This window comes from Cnephaeus nilssonii (genome assembly GCF_951640355.1).
Source record: "Cnephaeus nilssonii genome assembly, chromosome: 6".
NCBI lineage: Eukaryota > Metazoa > Chordata > Mammalia > Chiroptera > Vespertilionidae > Cnephaeus > Cnephaeus nilssonii.
In genome coordinates, this window is record NC_137077.1 from 92,183,858 (window position 1) to 92,201,413 (window position 17,556).

Genomic DNA, 17,556 nt, shown 5'->3' on the forward strand with positions numbered 1-17,556 from the left:
GGTGCAGTGCACCGCTAGGTGACTCTCCCCACCTCTTGCTCAACCTCTCTCATCTGCGTTTAGGGGCTGGGGAGGAAGTAATATGAGGGCAAGGGGTTCATTTCTGAGACTCTCTTTTAAGCCAGGAAGATATTCTTAACCACCCTTCAGTGTGAAAGTCGGGTCCAGCTTTCAAAAGCTGGTACTAACGTGCAAGCCCACCAGCCCTGTCATCGGGATCTAGCACTTAGAAACACAGCGCTGTGACTGTAACACACTCCCGCGGCTGAAGCCATTATGCCCCTATATCTGCTAGAGACCAAGCCGACCACCTTGCTCCTGGATTCACTGATTTACTCTGACACTAACTCATAGCATCACCAGCGAAATCACATCAACTGAAAAAATCCCACACACGTGCACACACAGTCACATGGAGGCAGAGGTCAGGCGAACTCGGGGAGCAGAGCAGGCTTCCCCTTGGGTGTCTAGCCCTCACCACTGAAACTTCTGCTTGCTTATCGCCATCTTCTCAAGTCAACAAGGAGGGAAACCCAAACTGACAGCACAGGATGCCTTTGAGATCCTCTGAAGTGGGCCAAGAGGATGAGCCTGCCCGTCACCATGGTAACCCTCTCACCTGTCCTGCTGGGTTTTCCAGGGAACCAGCCCAGAGGCCTTGAGGCTGCAGTGCCTGTGGATGGCAGCCTCCTGAGAGCCCAGGGGGCCAAAGTGCATCCTCACTGCCAGCCCCGTGGGGACACCCAGCGCTTCCCCTCCTGCAGCCTGCAGCCCGAGACCCATTGCTCCGCACCTCCCCCCTCCTTCAGCACCTCTGGGCCTGACCTCGGGTGGGGACTGGCGACATCTTGGGAAAGCAGGTGGCCCCCGTGAAGCTCACTGCCTGCTCACATCTCCCACACAGAGACTGCCGCACTCTGCTCAGAGGCTCCCGTGATGGGCTCCCTCTCCCACGGTTTGGTCTGCTCAGTCTGGCTCCCCAGAGTTCTCCATTGCACCTGGATGGGCTCCAAACCAGAGCAAGGGCCAGGGGTCCTGTTTGTTCCTTGCTTGAACCTATACCAAAGGGGCGGAGATACCTGCTTGCAGAGTTGTGGGAATGGCGGTGAGAAGGGGGCTGTGCAGGGTTCGGGGGTCGCTCAAGGTGGCCCAGGAAGAGGTTGCCAGAACACGAGGCCCAGGGTCTGAGGAAGGACAGGGAAGTACAGGGCAGGCCCAGCTCAACTTGCACCCCTCAACCCTGTATCTCATAGAAGAGCATAGTGGGGGAGAGGGCTTGGAGGAGAGGCAAACTTGCCTTTGAAAAGGCCATTCTCTAGCAAAGGGGGTGCCCAGGGCACCCCAGCAAGGCTGCTAAGTGCCCTCCCCCGTGTGGGGCACAGTCTTCCTTCTTTTGGTTTGCCAGCTGAAACCAGATGTAGGGATTCCCTAAAGGGAACGGGGGAGGGGTGGACATTGTCAATGGTGGTATCTTCACCTTGAGACAGAAGATTTTTAAAGGCAAAATTATATTTCTGGTTTGTTGTTTCAGAAGACCAATAAAGACTGTATTTTCCTATGTACTCCCTGGTTTCTTTGGGTGGGAGGGGATGTGAGTGCTGGGAGAGTGGCTTCGGGCCCCCCACCCCCAGGCAGCTGCACAAAGTGCTGCCAGATGTCACCCTGATGTCCAGAGCTCTGTAAGACAGGTGGGAGCCTCCCATGGCCTCGCCTTGGGGTGCCACCGGGAGGAGTGAGGGGCCGAGCGCAGCAAGCTCAGCATGTGCTGGCCTGACAGGAGGTGCGTGAGCCTCAGGCTGGCTTCACTGGGCAGTAGCGTGGCTGATGGAGGGAGACCCACCACTGCTCCCTGCCCTGTGGGTGCTCATCTACCCTGGCTTGAGTGAACCCACCCTGACAGTCCAGGGCAGATGGGCCCGTGTGGCAGGAAGGCAAACTAGTACATCTGCCCAGAGGACCCCACTGTGTAATGGAAGGTGAGGGGCTCCCTAAGAGCAGTTAGAGGACTTCTCTGCCCATTGGGTTTTATCAGCTTCAGCGAGTTGGTGAGGTTTGCTGACACGAAGGAGGAGCCCCGTTTCACCTAACACCATCCTGCACCTTCAAGCCTGACTTCAGGGGCAGGCAGATGATACTCTGGGCTTACAAATATGATCTCTCCACAGGGCTCAGCTGGCAGGGAATCGGGATCATGGACTGGGAGGCTGGGATGGGGGGGCCAGGAGAGGAGATGAGGGAGAGAGCGAGGCCTCTGGGGTTGCTCGTCCATCCCAAGCCCGAGTGACCGTCCTCTAGGCCTCGACTGGCCTCTGGCGGAATGGGCCTGGACTACATGGTTCGTTAGTCTTCAGAGACCAGGATGGAGTTTTGTCCTTCCCAGCCTTCCTTTGGATGCTACTCCGGTGAGCCAGGAGCAAAACCCAGGGAGAAGCGAACCATCAGGGACCCATTTTTGGAGCTCAGCAGGACTCCTGGCAGAACCGGGCTGTTCCCCTTTCCAGGTGGTGATAACTGTGGGGCATTTCCCTCCTTCCTGGAGCCATGACAGCCGAGGCAGCCCTGAGCCCCACAGCAGAAGTGAGGACAGGGCCCCTCACAAGTGTGGCGCAAGTCTGGGCAATGCGTAGATGCATATCCAAGTCCCATCCTGAGTGCGCCCGAGGTCTTCGGTTGTGCCCACTCACCTGCGGGCAGAGCCCTAAGGAGAGGAGCCCCGTGCAGCTCCAGGCAGCAGGCCCAGCACACAGGCTCTGTTAGGGGCACGTGTGTAGAACGTGTGGTAGACAAATACACTTGCAGAGTGTGGTGCCCACCGGCATTATGTTTGCCAATATTCCCTAACTAGGGCTTGGAGAATTGAAAATAGATCCTGACTAAAAACTTAGGTTTATAGAAATCTTGCAAAAACTGTTGCTAAATCCCCTGCTTAGAGATGAAAAGCATCCCTCCTCATTCATCTGCCCTCCGTACGAACCTGTGGCATTAGACACACCTCTGCCTGGCGCCCGGCTGGCCTCTTCGGCTGGTCCGAGTGCCCTTCTCCCAGCGCACAGAGCCATGCATGCTCATCCTTCCTGGAGCTCACATCACACACTGCCACCAGTTTCCAAGGGATGAAGCTGCCAGGTCAGCAAACAAGCTGCCTATCCTGCCTGGAGCTAGAGGCCCCCACTGGCCCAGGATCAGGGAGGCTGAGCCATAGGCCAGAGAGAGGAAATTAAAAGAGAAGAGCCCCAAATAATTGAAGGTCTCCGGAGCCTCATCCTTTTCCTGTCACATCTCTGCACCCAGAGCGTCAGAGCGACTGCCTGCAGTGTGTGAAGCCAGAGGCACCAAGACACCGTTTCTATGACAACCCCTCGCAGCTCCAAATCAGCTCTGTGTTAAAAATGATTTCAAATAATTGGAGAGTGCAGGGGGGCCCAGCCAGCAGCCTGACCCTGTGCCCCTTTTCTTTCCTAGACTTCCAGGTGTGCAGGAGCTGAGGCGGCCCAGGATAGGGAGGGAGCCGGGCAGGCACAGACTCAGCTGGGACCACAGAACAGCCTTTAGGGAGACATGTTTGGGGTAAAAATTTGGCCTGGAACTGGATTTTGAATTAGCTTTGGACTAAGAAAAAAGAGGCGCCCGAGACAGCCTGGTGCCTTTCAAACACTGGGCTGGCGCATCCTAAAGATGGTCCATGTGCAAGTGTTCCCAACGTGGATGCTGAACAACATCAGGCCAAGTCACTCTCCCCCACCCCCTCTCCCGGGGTGGAAAACAGCCAGGAGCCTGACCTGTGCCCTCCTTAGCCAGGAAGACAGGGTTGGACCATCTCTGCCTGACCCCAGCCTACTCCTCCATCCCCTTGGCCCTGAACTCAGCCTGAGGGGAGAAAGGGCACAGGTCCTGCCTGCCTCACCCCACTCCAGCTGCTGAGTGCTTCCTCGTGGCTAAGGGGTCCCCGGGAAGCAGGACAGGTGCCTGATTCAAGGAGGCAGGATGGCTGATGCTCGAGTGGCCATTGATGGTGCAACTTTTCAGAACTCAGCTGAAGTTGAGACGTGGAAGCTGAGCCCAGGATAAAGGGGTTTCAGCACACAGGCTGCGTTCCAGGACATGGTGGTTGTCCGATAACGAGACAGGTGCCCGGGGCTTTTTTAGGCACCAAGAAACTGTGAAGTCAAGGGCGCTCGAGAGAGTCACTCATCACATTCGAGGCAAATTGCAACACAGGATAGTGAACCTGGGCCTTAAAGAGAGGTGATCTGAGTTTCAATCCTAGCTTCATTACTTACTAGCTGTGAGACTTTGGGCAAATAACTTTTCTGTGTCTCAGTTTCCTTATCTGTAAAATGGAGCCCAAAGTCTTGGTTTCACTGGATACCCTGAGGGCTGAATGACAGTGCGCGTGGGAAGCAGATTCCCAGGGGCTAGGCACATGCTGAACACATATCGAGCTCTCACTTTAGGATTTTTTTTTTTAATATAGGATAATAAGATTTTATTTATTATTATTATTTTTTTATTTTGAGTCACAGCCCCGTTTTCTCTTCAGAGGGACACTAGACCCGAGGTGGTGGAAGAGGGAAGCCGCAGGCCGAGGGGGGGAAAGCAGGTCTGGGTTGCAGTCTCTGTCCTGTGTGACCTTCAGCAGATCTCGTAACCTCTCGGGGCTTCGTTTTACTCACTTCATAAATTCTTTAGGATTCAAGGTGGTACTGTTTAATAAATAAAATGGCTCGGGAGGACTCCACTACCCTCAGCTCCACATGTCACCGGGAAAACTACAGCCGAGGACTGCGACCCTGCAGCCCAGAGGCAGGGGTCCTCCTGCTATGACCATGTGCCTTATTCCTGACATCGACTCACGCCTTCCCAGCCCCGGCACAAAGGGCAGCTCCTACCTGCAGCAATGGCTGTCTTCTTGTCCACTGTCACGGCTACGGCTGTGCTCGCTGTGACTACCACAGGCTCCCCTGGACCTTCTGGGGAAACAAAAATGGCAAGTCACCTTCTCAGCAGCTGGGGAAGAGCAGGGGTTGGGGGAGACCAAGAAGACAAGTATAAATACCAGGTGAGGACATTCCTTGGAAAACTGAGGGGATATTTGAGAAAGATGTTGCTGTGAAGGCTCTGTTACCACCAACCACTGGTCGGGGCAGAGCGCCTCCTGAGGCCCAGGCGCTGCCCCCTTCTGTGCAGACCTGAACCTGCCAGATAACACGTCGTGGCCCTGGCCGCCGGGACAATGCAGCGCTGTCAGTGTCACTAAGACACGGGGAATTGGATCCGTCTCAGGAGCAGTCTCAGTTGAACTCAGGGAGCCTGTGGCTACCGTCCTCCTGACACGCGTTCCACCCAGAAGAGTTGTGTCGCATCAAATGACTCTTCCCAGCAGAAGGAAGGCTGCATTCCAGGACTCGGTGGTTGCAGATCCTGGATTGTCCTTCATCAGTCACACGAGTCAGAGTGACCTTGATAGCCCCTTCAGGAAGCCAGACACCAGGGCCGCATTGGGCACAGAAGGCTGGCTGGGGCTGAGGTCCGAGGCACCCCACACATCCTGGCCGTGGCGGCCCACCCACCACCACACCTTCCTCAGCCATGCCTTTCCCTGGCTGTGCAGCTGGTCGCTGCCCTTCTAGGGCTCTGCCAGCTCCTGAAGGGCGAGGGTGTTCCTTGAGTTGCTCTCCCACCTCTTTAGGAACCAGGCCATCAGAGGAGCAGAATGCAGGAGGCGGCTTCAGCTCTACATTAAAACAGAGCTTTCTGGCTCTGAGCTGGTGCCGGCTAGTACATGACCTCGGGCTTCTTAATTGTCATCCGTCCATGGACCTGGATTAGCTTTCAAAAGCGCTCTTATCAATGGGTCAAGTTCCATTATTAAACAGCCCAAGAAAGGGGAAATTTCACCATGTGCGCTCTGACTAGAACATCATTATATGAAATGTTGAAACAAACGGGCCATGAGGATCTTGTTGTGTGATGATTGTTATTACAGCGTCAGTTGAAAAGGGACGTAAATGAACACAGGTTGTCTGACCTGCTGTTTTGCTAAGATTACCCATCCCACCTGGCTGTAATCAAATAACCCACAGAAATGAAACATTACTCCGATTCTAGGAACTTACAATATGGGAGGCTGTCCTTGTTTGTAGGGATTTGCCATGATAAAGCCACAGGGGACCACATAGAGAAGTTTTCATCCTCACCTTGCTTCTAGAAATGTCTGGAAGGTACTGCTGTGGCCGACCCCCTGCGGTTTCTCCAGGCCCACAGGCTGCTTTCCCAGACACACTTCCACTGTATGTGTGCTCCATAGGCTTGTGGGGAACACCCACGTGAAGGTGTGGGGGCCCTAATAACACAACACAGTCTTTGGGGACATCAGGAATTTCAGCTTCTGGGTCACCTCGCACCTGGGGTGACTGAGCAGGGGGGCCAGGCCGGGCTGGCCCGGGAAGAGGTGGGCTGTGGAAGGGTCTGTAACAGGCCAGAGCTGCCTGGGCACCGTGAGGCTGCCCTGTGCTGGCAGGTTCTGGGCGCTGACAAAAGCCAGAGCTGTGGGCAGAGTTCAGCCCACTAGGCCCAGGCCAAGGGCAACGGAGTCAGCCCAGCGAGGCAGAGGGAAGCCTCCACTCCCCGCAGCTGACTCCTCTGCCTCCTTGAGACTCCCCCTTCCCCTTAAAATAAATTTGTTGTTGTTGTCTTTGGGGAGAATGGGAGTGTGCAGAGGTGTCTGTGTCTCTAAGCATATGCATGAGCGAGGGTGTGAAAAAGGAGTGAGTTCCTGCCTCCCAACTCAGCCTTCCTTCTTTTTGGGTTGCCAGCTTCCCTCTCTTCTTTCAGCTCAGTTCCCACCCACCACCTCCTACCTCACCGCCACAAAAAGCTCCCCCAGCAACCAGCAGGCATGTCCCGGTGACAACGCTGGCAGGAGGGAGCATCATCCTGGGCTGGGGGCAGGGCCAGAGAGCCTCCTCCGGTGGGAGCCCCTCCTGGGGAGCCCTCGGTGCTGCTGTAGCTGGTGCCCGAGAGGAAGAGCGGCTTGTTCCGGCTCAGAGTGGACAGTGTGAGAAGGGGACTTCACCTCAGCTTCGAGCACCTCCCTCTGAGCTTTCCCCAGGAGTGACAGCACTCCCTGACGCTCCCCTTCCTGCCTTCCACTCAGTGCGAGGCCCTGAATTTGGGGGAGACCTTGGTTTTAGGATGGCTCTGTGGCTCCCTCTCTGTGTGAAAAATGCAAGACACAGAACCTTTCTGCACCTCAGCTTCTCCCTGTGTGAGCGGAGGGGTGTGTGTGTTGGGGGGAGGGGTGGGGGGGGAGCTAACAGCACTCACTGTGGAGGGCTGTACAGATGAGTGTGCTCCATGGGGAGAAGCGGTCTGTAAAGCACAGTAGTGATGCGTCAGGTGGGAGGAGCAGGCAGGCATGGGATGAGGGTGGGCTTAAGCACAAGGTGAAGGTGCCACCCAGAGGGCATAGCCCCAGAGAAGCCCGAGGGCACCGGGGCCTCCCCAGCAGTCAGCTCTGGGCATTTCTCCACCAGAAAGCTGGAGGATGGTTTTGATGGAAGTGGCGGCTGGAAGGGTTTGGTGGGGGACATCTTGAAGGGGAAATGCAACTCTCCATTCCAATTGACTCCCAGCCCGCCCCCTCCTTTCAGATGTCTCGGTCCTCCGCCCTCTTCCTCCTTCTATTTCCCCCCCTCACGGGCTCCCTCTGGCCTGGCTGTGAATCTTCTAGGCCCTCTTGCTCTACGCGCTGGGCTTAGGCTGCCCGGAGGTGACCTGGTGGGGCGCTAGCTCTGCCCACACTCTTGGGGCCCGGGACCCGTCCTCCCGCCGCTGTAGGCCACAGTCTCCTCACGTGGAACCAAGAGTGTGAGGCTGTGCGCCTTCCAAGGTCCCTTTCTGTTGTAAACATTCTACTATTTTCTTAGTGCTCTGTCCAAGTCACTTAATTTTTCCTTTAGGAGCATTTTTCAGAGGGGGGCTGGGTGGAGTTGAGTGCCTGCAGCTCTGAGATCCTGGTCCTTGGACTAGTGGGGGTTGCTGGCTTGATCCATGGGGCCCAACCCTGGCTGCCCTGACTCGGACCCTTCAAGCCCCCAGTGGCCTGCCTGGGGAAGGCGTCCCTTTATTACGGGGTGTTTCTGAGGAGCAGGCCAGGAGCTCGGTGTTGCTGCCACGGGAGACCCCAGGGAGTGGATCCTAGGCTGTTTTCCCTGTTTGGGAAGAGCCGGGACGTGGGGGGGGGGGGAAGGGAGGGGGGCGCGCGGGGGGCGCGGGGGGCAGCGGCCTCAGCAAATATGGGCGTCCAGGATGGAGTGAAGTGCTACTCTCACCTGGGAGGTTTAAGAAAGTTTCAAAGATACTCAGATGTTTAGAAACAGAAGAATCTTAGAGAGAAACTCATCCAATACCCATCTATTTGGAATTTGGGCTAAAATTCATCTCTTCTAGATTTTTGGTCAAATCTCTTTCCTCTGCTCCATGCTAGATTTTTAACCGCCAGCTTTGACTGCTGGTCAGGGAATGCAGTGACCCGTCCTATACACAGTGCAGGGACCAGCTGTGTGGTGAGGCCCCAGCGAGCCCTCCCAAGTCGCTACCGTGTACCAGGAGGGAAAGAGGAAGGAGCCCGGCCCGTCTGGACATTCTGCTTTATCTCACAGGAGGGAGGGGGCTGCCCTGGTCCCGCCCGGCCAGGGAGCATGGGGTGTGGATTACCTGGCCCCTCTGGGGCACGGAGATTGAAGACAAAGCTGCCAGCAGGCTGCTCAGCGGCCTGGCGGTACCACAGGGGGAAGTGGTCCATGGTGAACACACTGGCCTTGTCTTCAGGGGTCAGGAACTTCCTGCCAGGAGAGAGATTTGGTTCCTCCCTTCATATCTGGGGACACGTTTATCCCCTTTTCTTCCATACACAGTTGTCTTGGCTGGGCCAAGAGAGCAACTCCCCTCTGTTTTAGTGGACTTGCAGGTGGAAAATATGAGCTCCTAATTGGTGGCGCCCCAGACGATGCCCCCAGCAATTCTTGCCTCTTCCAGAGTCAAATGCTGTTGTATCTGATGGCACATGAGGAGCTAGAAGAGGTATGACGCCTGTATTTTGAAAGAATACTTTCCATTTTTATTTTGACTGCTTTGTCTGCAGGGTTTATTTCTTTTGGATATAGCCTAATTTCTTTTTGTCTGGCTAATTAGCGTTTCTGAATGGAAATTGTATAGTCACCTCATCACTGAGCTAATACAGGAGCATAAATTGCCCCAAAACGGTTACTGCAAAAGCCCGTGCCTCTAGGTTTTAGAATGCATTATGAGGGTTCTCTTTTCGAGCAGCTTTATCTCGCTAATTATGGCTTAGCACTCCCTGGGCACACACCAGCCAGCAGAAGGGAGCCCTGGTCCAGAAGCAGAGTGGGAGGCAGGGAGAAGCTGTGGGGAGTAAAAACGTCACTGTGGCTAACCCGTGAGGTGGAGAGCTGAGGTGGACCTGAAGACTGCCTGGCTTACGTGTTCCAGAAGCAGACCTGCCTTGTTGCCCAATTCCTAGCTGCCAGCCACATCACAGCTTGGGTGTGGGGAGCCCCTGGGGTTGTGCAGTGCATGTGAGGCCGGTCACAGTGGCTGGCTCATCACCAGGAAGGCCTGTCTGTGTGAGGTCTCCCTCTGCCGCTCCCGGGAGACGTAGAGAGAGGCGCAGGGAGTGCCACGATGCTTTCTCCCTTCACACTGTCGGGCAGGGTTCGCTTGTCCGACCTTGGCCAGACAAAGACCTGTGTGATTTTCAATTCGGGTGAAGTTTAAGGGATGAGGAAGTATGAGTGGGTAGTAAGCTGGGGGAGGAAAGTTTCCCACACTGTTTGAGGCCTCCGAGGGAACCCACAGTTTACCTATCAGTCCAGTTCATCTGAGTTATCTGCCACGTCTCTGACAGGCCATGGGAAAGGGTAGAAGCGACTTCATTTGTTTCCTAGGAAGCCTCAGCTTTCTAGCAAGCGTGGACCTGACGCAGAGTCCAGGAGGAAGCTCAAGATGGCACGCCATAGCTGAGCGCGCTTGGATTTAGCGAGAGGAACAGCCAGTGGGTGGGAGGTGAGGACGGGGTCAGGTTCTTCTCCTCCAGATGCCTGGCCCCCCCCCCCCACCCCGCCTACCTACTTGAGCCTGGTGGTTTGCAGAGCTCAGGTGGCTCTGCTCAGCTCCCTCCCTTCCAGACCCCTCTCTGGGCTCCCACTCCCCCTTTGCTGGGCACTCAGCAGGGAGGACAGTGGGCTGGCTGGTCCCTGGGCAGCAAAGCTGGACTTTGCTTGGAGCAGGGTTTCCCAGCCTCAGCCGTTGCCAGGGGCTGTCTTGCGGGAGGGTTAGCAGCATCCCTCGCCTCCACCACTAGATGCCAGTAACAACACCCTCCAGCTACTGCCACCCAAAGTCTCCAGACAGTACCCAATGGCCCCGGGGTCGGGTGGGTGCAAATAGCTTCCAGTTGAGACTTGCTGGCTTAGGGGATGAGGAAAGTGTCAAGAAAGGAGGGGACACAGCCGGAAGATTTAGCTTGTCACACGGAGACCTGCCCCAGGGGGAAAACAATTTCCGGGTTTCCTTCCGTGAACCTCTGACTAACCCTCCCCACTTCACAGTCTCGGGGGCTCTCTTGCCCCACTGTGCTGCCCGCCCTCCTCTCCTGGGACACCTCCAGGATGAGTCCGAGCCTGGGTGGAAGGGTTACTTTTCTGACCGCCCACTCCGTAAGCCCCAACCTTCCACCCTCCTTGCACTTGAGGGGTTCACACGTGCCCTGCCAGTACACATGCCCAGGAGCACCCCACAGGGATCCCACTCCTGCCCGGCACACTCACTTGTTGGAGACCTTCTCAGAGCCCACGAACAAGCTGCTTCTGAGGAGGCCGGCCCGGGTGCCCAGGAAGGCCGTGTCCGCCACGCGCTCGGACTCCCTGTGAGGCAGACGGAGCAGGTGGCACCACACGCAGCACAGTGGCAGGTCCAGGAGGAGGGCCCAGGGAGCAGGGGACGAGGCCTCAGGGTGAACCCGCAGTTCCTATCAGTCCAGTCCATCTGAGTTGTTTGCTGTGTCTCTGACAGGCCACTGGAAAGGGCAAGGCACCCGCCCCTGGCCCTTCTGGCTGGGGGCGGGGCTCCCCTGGGCGGCAGCCCCTTTATTTATTTATTTATAAAAATTTTTAAAATCCTCACCTGAGGATATTTTTTCTATTGATTTTTAGAAATAGTGGAAGGGTTGGGGCGGGGGGAGAGATAGATAGATAGATAGATAGATAGATAGAGAAACATCAATGTGAGAGAGACACATTGATTGGCACCCCAACCACAGAGGGTTGAATCTACAACACAGGTACATTCTCTTGACTGGGAATGGAATGCCTGACCCTTCCATGTGCGGCTGACACTCTAACCACTGAGCAACACCAGCGAGGGCCTGCATCCCCTTTAATAATGGGGCCCCCTTGTCCTCTGCTTCTTCAGATCTAGCTCCTGACTCGTCCACTCAGCTTTTGGGGGAGTTGGCTCTGGAAGCCAGAGGGAGCTCAGGAAGGGGGATTTTTGTCCTGGGGCCAAAGGGATAGTAACTTCTCCTGACCAACGCGTACACAGCACCTCACAGTTTCAAAGCCCTTTTCACATAGTCACCTTATTAGGAAATGTAAAAGGGGGAGGAGCAGACTTGTCTACCTCACCTAAGCGATCCTGCTGGACTTCATGACCTAGCCAACAGATTGGAAAAAAAATCCGTTAGCCAGCTGGAGCGGAACTAATTTTTTTCATGGTCTCAAAGCCATATCGTTATGATGATGCACCAGGGGGCAGTCATCACCTCTTTCTTTATTTAATTTCAGCTTCTTGAGGTGTAATTGACATAAAATTGTAAGGTATTTTAAGCATACTTTGTCTGGGTTTGCTGTATGTCTGCATTGTGAAAGGACCCTCCCACCCAGTTAACTAACACATCCATCACCTCACACATTCATCTGTTCTCTGTGTGTGAGAGCATTCAATTCTACCCTCCTAGCAAATTTCAGTTATACAACACAGTGTCACCACTGTAGTCACCATGTGTCACACCAGATCCTCAGACCTTGTTCACCTGAGAACTGAAAATCTGTACACTTTTACCAGCCTCTCCCTGATTCCCCACTGCTCAGCAACCACTTTTCTGCTCTGTTTTAGTTCCCTCCCCGCCTTTTTCCCCTAAAGATTGCACGTGTCTGGCGTATTTCACTTAGCTGCTAGTCTGGTGTTTTGTTTTGTTTTTAAATTTGAGCCCCGTTAACAACCATGAACCCTTCTTGTAGGTATCTTTTCTCAGGGTCTACGCCATCAACAATGCCCACACTCTTGTCTTTTTGGTGACGTTCTAACAGGTGATATCTTGTGTGGTTTTGGTTGACTTGTCTCTGATGAATAGTGATGTTGAGGATCTTTCAGTACCCACTGGTCATTTGTACATCTTTGGAAAGATGTCTGTTCAAATCTTCTGCCCTTTTAAAAAGAGAAAACAAATTTTTTTTGCTATTGAGTTGTGTGAGTTCTTTATTTTGCATATTAATAACTAATCAGATATGTGATTTACAAATATATTTTTCCATTCAGTGGGCTGCCTTTTTATTTTGTGATTGTTTCCTTCGCTGTGCAGAGCTCTTTAGTTGCATGTAGTTCCACTTGTTTATTTTGCTTTCGTTTCCTTTGCTGTTGGTGTCAAATCCCAAAAACCATCGCCAGCTTGATGTCAAGGGATTCACCCCCTATCCTTTCCTCTAGGAGCTTTGCAGTTTCAAATATTATGTTCAAAATATTTAATGCATTTTTAAAACAATGTGCTTTTATTGATCAGAAGAGAGAGAGAGAGAGAGAGAGAGAGAGAGAGAGAGAGAGAGAGAGAGAGAAGGAGAGGGAGAGAGAGAAACATCAATTTGCTGCCTCCTGTACCTGCAACCTCTCCGTGCATGGGTTGACACTCAACCAACTAAGCCACACTGGCCAAAGCTGTTTAATACATTGTGAGTTGATTTTTGTGATTGATGTAAAATAGTGAACGAATTTCATTCTTTTGCCTGTGGCTGTCTAGTTTTCCCAACACCATTTGTTGAAAGACAGACCATCCTTTCCCCATTATATATTCTTGCTCCTTTGTCATAAATTAATTGACCGTATATGCCTGGGCTCATTTCTGGGCTCTCTATTCTGTTCCATTGATTTGTGTGTTTGTTTGTATGCCAATATCATACTGTTTTGATTACTATAGCTTTGTAATATAATTTGAAATCAGAAAGTGGGATGTCTCTGGCTGTGTTCTTTCTTAAGATTGCTTTGGCTATTTGAGGTCTTTTGTTGTTTCATACAAATTTTAGGATTGTTTATTCTATGCATTTCTGTGAAAAATGCCCTTGGAATTTTGATAGATATTGCATGGAATCTTTGATTGCTCTGACTGGTATGGACATTTTAACAATATAAGTTCTTCCAATCTGTGGGCATGGAATATCTTTCCATTTATTTGTGTCTTTAATTTCTCTCTTCAATATTTTATAGTTTTCAGTGTACAGGTCTTTCACCTCCCTGGTTAATTTTTTTCCTAAGTATTTTATTTTTTGATGCAGTTGTGAATAGAATCGTTTCATTTTATTTCTTTAAAAATATATTTTTATTGATTTCAGAGAGGAAGGGAGAGGGAGAGAGAGAGATAGAACCTCAATGATGAAAGAGAATCATTGATTGGCTGCCTCTTGCATGCCCCCTACTGGGGATCGAGCCTGCAACCCAGGCATATGTCCTGACAGGGAATCGAACTGGGAACCTTTTGGTCCAGGCGATGATGCTCAATCCACTGAGCCACCACAGCCAGGCAGAAATTGTTTTCTGAACTTCTCTTTCTCATAGTTTGTTGTTAGTGCACCAAAAATTTGAGTTTTGTATATTAATATTATATCCTGAAACTTTACTGAATGTTTTTTATTAGTTCTATCAGTTTTTGTGTGTGGAGTCTTTAGGGCTTTCTAAATATAATATCATGTCATCTGCAAATAGAGTAAGTTTTAGTTCCTCCTTTCCAATTTGAAAACCTTTTCTTTTCTTTTTCTTGCCTAATTGTTTGGTAGGACAGAAACTACTATCCTACCTAATCCTACCTAATAAAATAGTAATATGCAAATTGACCGCACCTTTGCTACGCCCAAGCCACGCCCACCAGCCAATCAGGGCGAGTATGCAAATTACCCAACAAAGATGGCGGTTAATTTGCATACGCTGAGGGAGGGAGGAGTGAAGACTGAAGACAACTTAGAAGGAAGACGGAGGAAAAGCGGAAAGCAAGATGGCTGCCAGAGGGAAAGCCCGGGCAGGGCGGGGCGGGGCGGAGCAGGGCGGAGCAGGGCGGGTGGCAGAGGCGCGCGGGTGCAGGCGCAGCAGCCGCTTGCAGGATTTTTCCTGCAAATGGGCTAGTAGTGTTGAATAAAAGTGGGGAGAGTGGTATCTTTGTCTTGTGTCTGATCTTAGAAGAAAAGCTTTTAACTTTTAACCCTTTTTACCTTTAAATATGCTATTAGCTGTGGGCATGTCATATGTGGCTTTATTTAATAACTTCTAACTTTATTAATGTTTTTGCTCCTCGCCCAATTTATTGCAGACTTTTACCCAATTTCTCTCTGTGCCTGGATTAGTGTTTTTGGTGAGTGTATAAGGTAGACAATACCTAAAGCATTGACAAGGGGAAGCATTTTTTAAATCAAAGCTCAGCTGTGTGGCTGTTGGGGTTTCCCTAATGGAATTCTTTGATGAAGGCTGCACCATACACTGTCACCTGCTAGTACCTGGTGCTGGATTAAAACACCTGGTCTACATGGGAAAGCATGGAGGAAAAGGTCTGGAGGTGCCCATGGGGCCTATCCGCTCCAGGATTGTAGAGACCAGAACATCTGGGGGTGAGGCCTAAGCACCTGTGTATATTTAAAAAGCTTCTCAATGCATTTATCTGTTCAAAAGTAGAGAGAAGAGTCTGATGAGACTTCTGCACCATAACTCAGCTTCAGCGATTACCAACCCATGTCAATCTTGTTTCTTGTACAGCCTCCCAAGCCCCTCAACTGGATTATTTTGAAGTAAATCCAAGAAATAATTTCATTGGCAAATAATTTCTATCATCCTAATATATAAAAAGCCAGGGGCTGTCACGACTGAAACAACCAGATGGACCACAGAACAGCAGGCTGGTGGGGCGACGAGGCCGGCAGAGGGGTTAGTGAGGGATGACCAAATGACTGAACAGGAGGCTGCATGGGGTGACCAGGCTGGCAGGGGAGGCAGTTGGGGGTGACCAGGCTGGCAGGGGAGGGGCAGTAGGGGGCGACCAGTCAGGTAGGCAGGTGAGCAGTTAGGAGCCAGAGGTCCTGGATTGTGAGAGGGATGTCTGACTGCCGGTTTAGGCCTGATCCCCAGGATTGGGCTTAAACCAGCAGTCGGACATCCCCCGAGGGGTCCCGGATTGGAGAGGGTGCAGACTGGGCTGAGGGGACCCCCTCCCCCATGCATAAATTTTGTGCACTGGGCCTCTAGTTAAAATATAAGGAATAAAAAATCCTCAATGCCATTATCACACCTAAAACCTCCTCACAATTCTTTAATGCCATTAAATAATCCAATAGCCTTATGCATTTTTAAAAATTTGTTTAAATCAGAATCTGATTAGGGTCCATGGTTGTTATGTCTCCTTTCTCTCCCTCTCACTCTCCATCTCTCTCTCTCTCCCTCTCTCTCTTGCTCTCAATATAGATATTTAGTTATTTATTAAACTGTAATTCACACACCATATAATTCATACATTTAAAGTGTAAAATTGAATGTTCTTTAGCATTCAGATTTGTGGAACCCTCACCACAATAAATTTTAGAACATTTTCATCATCCCTAGAGAAACCCCATACCCATGAGCAGTCCTTTTTAGTTTCTTTAAACTTTTCCTCTCCTCTCTTCCTCTCTCCTTTCTTTACTTTGCAATTAATTTGCTGGACTAGACCATTTGTCCTGTAGAGTTCTTTGCATTCTGGATTTGGCTGACTATGATCTCTGGTGTTATTTAGCATGTTTTCTTGTTCCTTGTATTTCTTATAAGCTAGCAATTGGACCTTGGGGCCTGATTGGATTCTGGCTTAAGTTTTGGCAGGTGGTGTATTCTTCATCAAGATAGACACCATCTGATTGACTAGAGGTTGCAAAATAGGGATATTCCTCCTCAGTATTTGATTATCCTGAGGTATAATTTGTACAAGAAAGGCAGGATAAATAATTGAGTCATTACTTATTTACCAGTTTTTAGAATAGTGAGTTGGTTTCCTTACATCTTCCAATGAGGACCAATAAGGCCTTTTCCCCCCAGAATAATTATGAGCACAGGAATGTAAACATATTTAATGTGTTTTCATCCATTGCAGTTGTTAGGACTTTTGCTGCTTGAATTGTCCCCGCTTTGGCCAGTGAGAGCCTCTTCAGGGTGGCGCGGGGTCCTGCTGGCACAGCTTCATTAGCCTCTAGTAACTTCTCGCTTCCTGGTAGGAGGAGGTGCTCCTGGCTAATTCTGTACATTTCCTGCTCCTGTCCTGACATTGCTCCAAGGACCACTCACTCATTTTAAAGAGGACTTTTAAATGTGGACATTGAAAGTTCACAATATAGATCTGAATAGTTCACTGAGGTAGGTCCTTTCAGTGGACAGAGCTAGGATACTTTTTTTGTTTCTTTCAGAGAAAATACATCATGAGCCCACTGATATTTTCAATTCATATTTAGCATCACATCTAAACTTAACTTCTTTTAATTTATTTTATTAAATTTTATTGGGGTGACATTGGTCAACATGAACATATTAACTTCTTTGATTTAAAAAAGGTGTATGTCTTTTCTCTTTTGCTGAAAATATTGGTTCCTAATTACATTAACATTATATATTGCTTTATCAATTAATATAGTTTGTGACTAACAGTGTCAATATTGTTTCTAGCAATATGGTGATTGAACACAGTTTAAGATTTTATTTATTTGGTGTTTACAGCTCTATGTTTTCAAGTCCCTTGAAAGAATTCACCTATGTGTGGGTATTTCAGGAATTTTTAAAAGAAATATATTTGAGGATATAAGTTCTATTGTATGTAATGATAATAGTTATATATAACATATATAACTTAATAGACTTTTATTTTATACATACAATATAGACCCTGGTCCTGAATCACTTAATACATCTCCTTTTTCATGTTGTGACAGAATCCTTTGCTGCTTCTTCCACAATATATGTAATACTAGGGGCCCAGTGCACGAATTCGTGCACCTTGAAAGGAACTGTGGGCCGTGAGGCTGCGGTGGGCACAGGGGTGGGTCTTGGCTCATCCTCCGCACCCCCACCCGACCCCTCTGGCTGTGGCCCCCGGTCCCCTGTCTGCCTGCAGCCCTGCTCCTGCTGCCATTGCTCCCACACGCTGATGGTGCCAGCCCTGCAGACAGCAGGTACGAGTGGGGCTGTGGCTAGCAGCAGGTGTGAGAG

At 50.9% G+C, this 17,556-nt stretch overlaps 1 protein-coding gene across 1 annotated transcript in view; it reads right to left on the reverse strand.

Moving 5' to 3' along the window:
* Positions 1–17,556, reverse strand: part of CACNA2D4 (calcium voltage-gated channel auxiliary subunit alpha2delta 4) — a gene marked incomplete at its 5' end in the record, with an annotated part of 123,392 nt that overhangs the window by 40,677 nt on the left and 65,159 nt on the right. Inside the window, 3 exons of the mRNA XM_079775701.1 lie at positions 4,890–4,970; positions 8,719–8,846; positions 10,851–10,946. Coding sequence (XP_079631827.1) covers positions 4,890–4,970; positions 8,719–8,846; positions 10,851–10,946 — 305 coding nt within the window. The remainder of the gene's footprint in view (positions 1–4,889; positions 4,971–8,718; positions 8,847–10,850; positions 10,947–17,556) is intronic.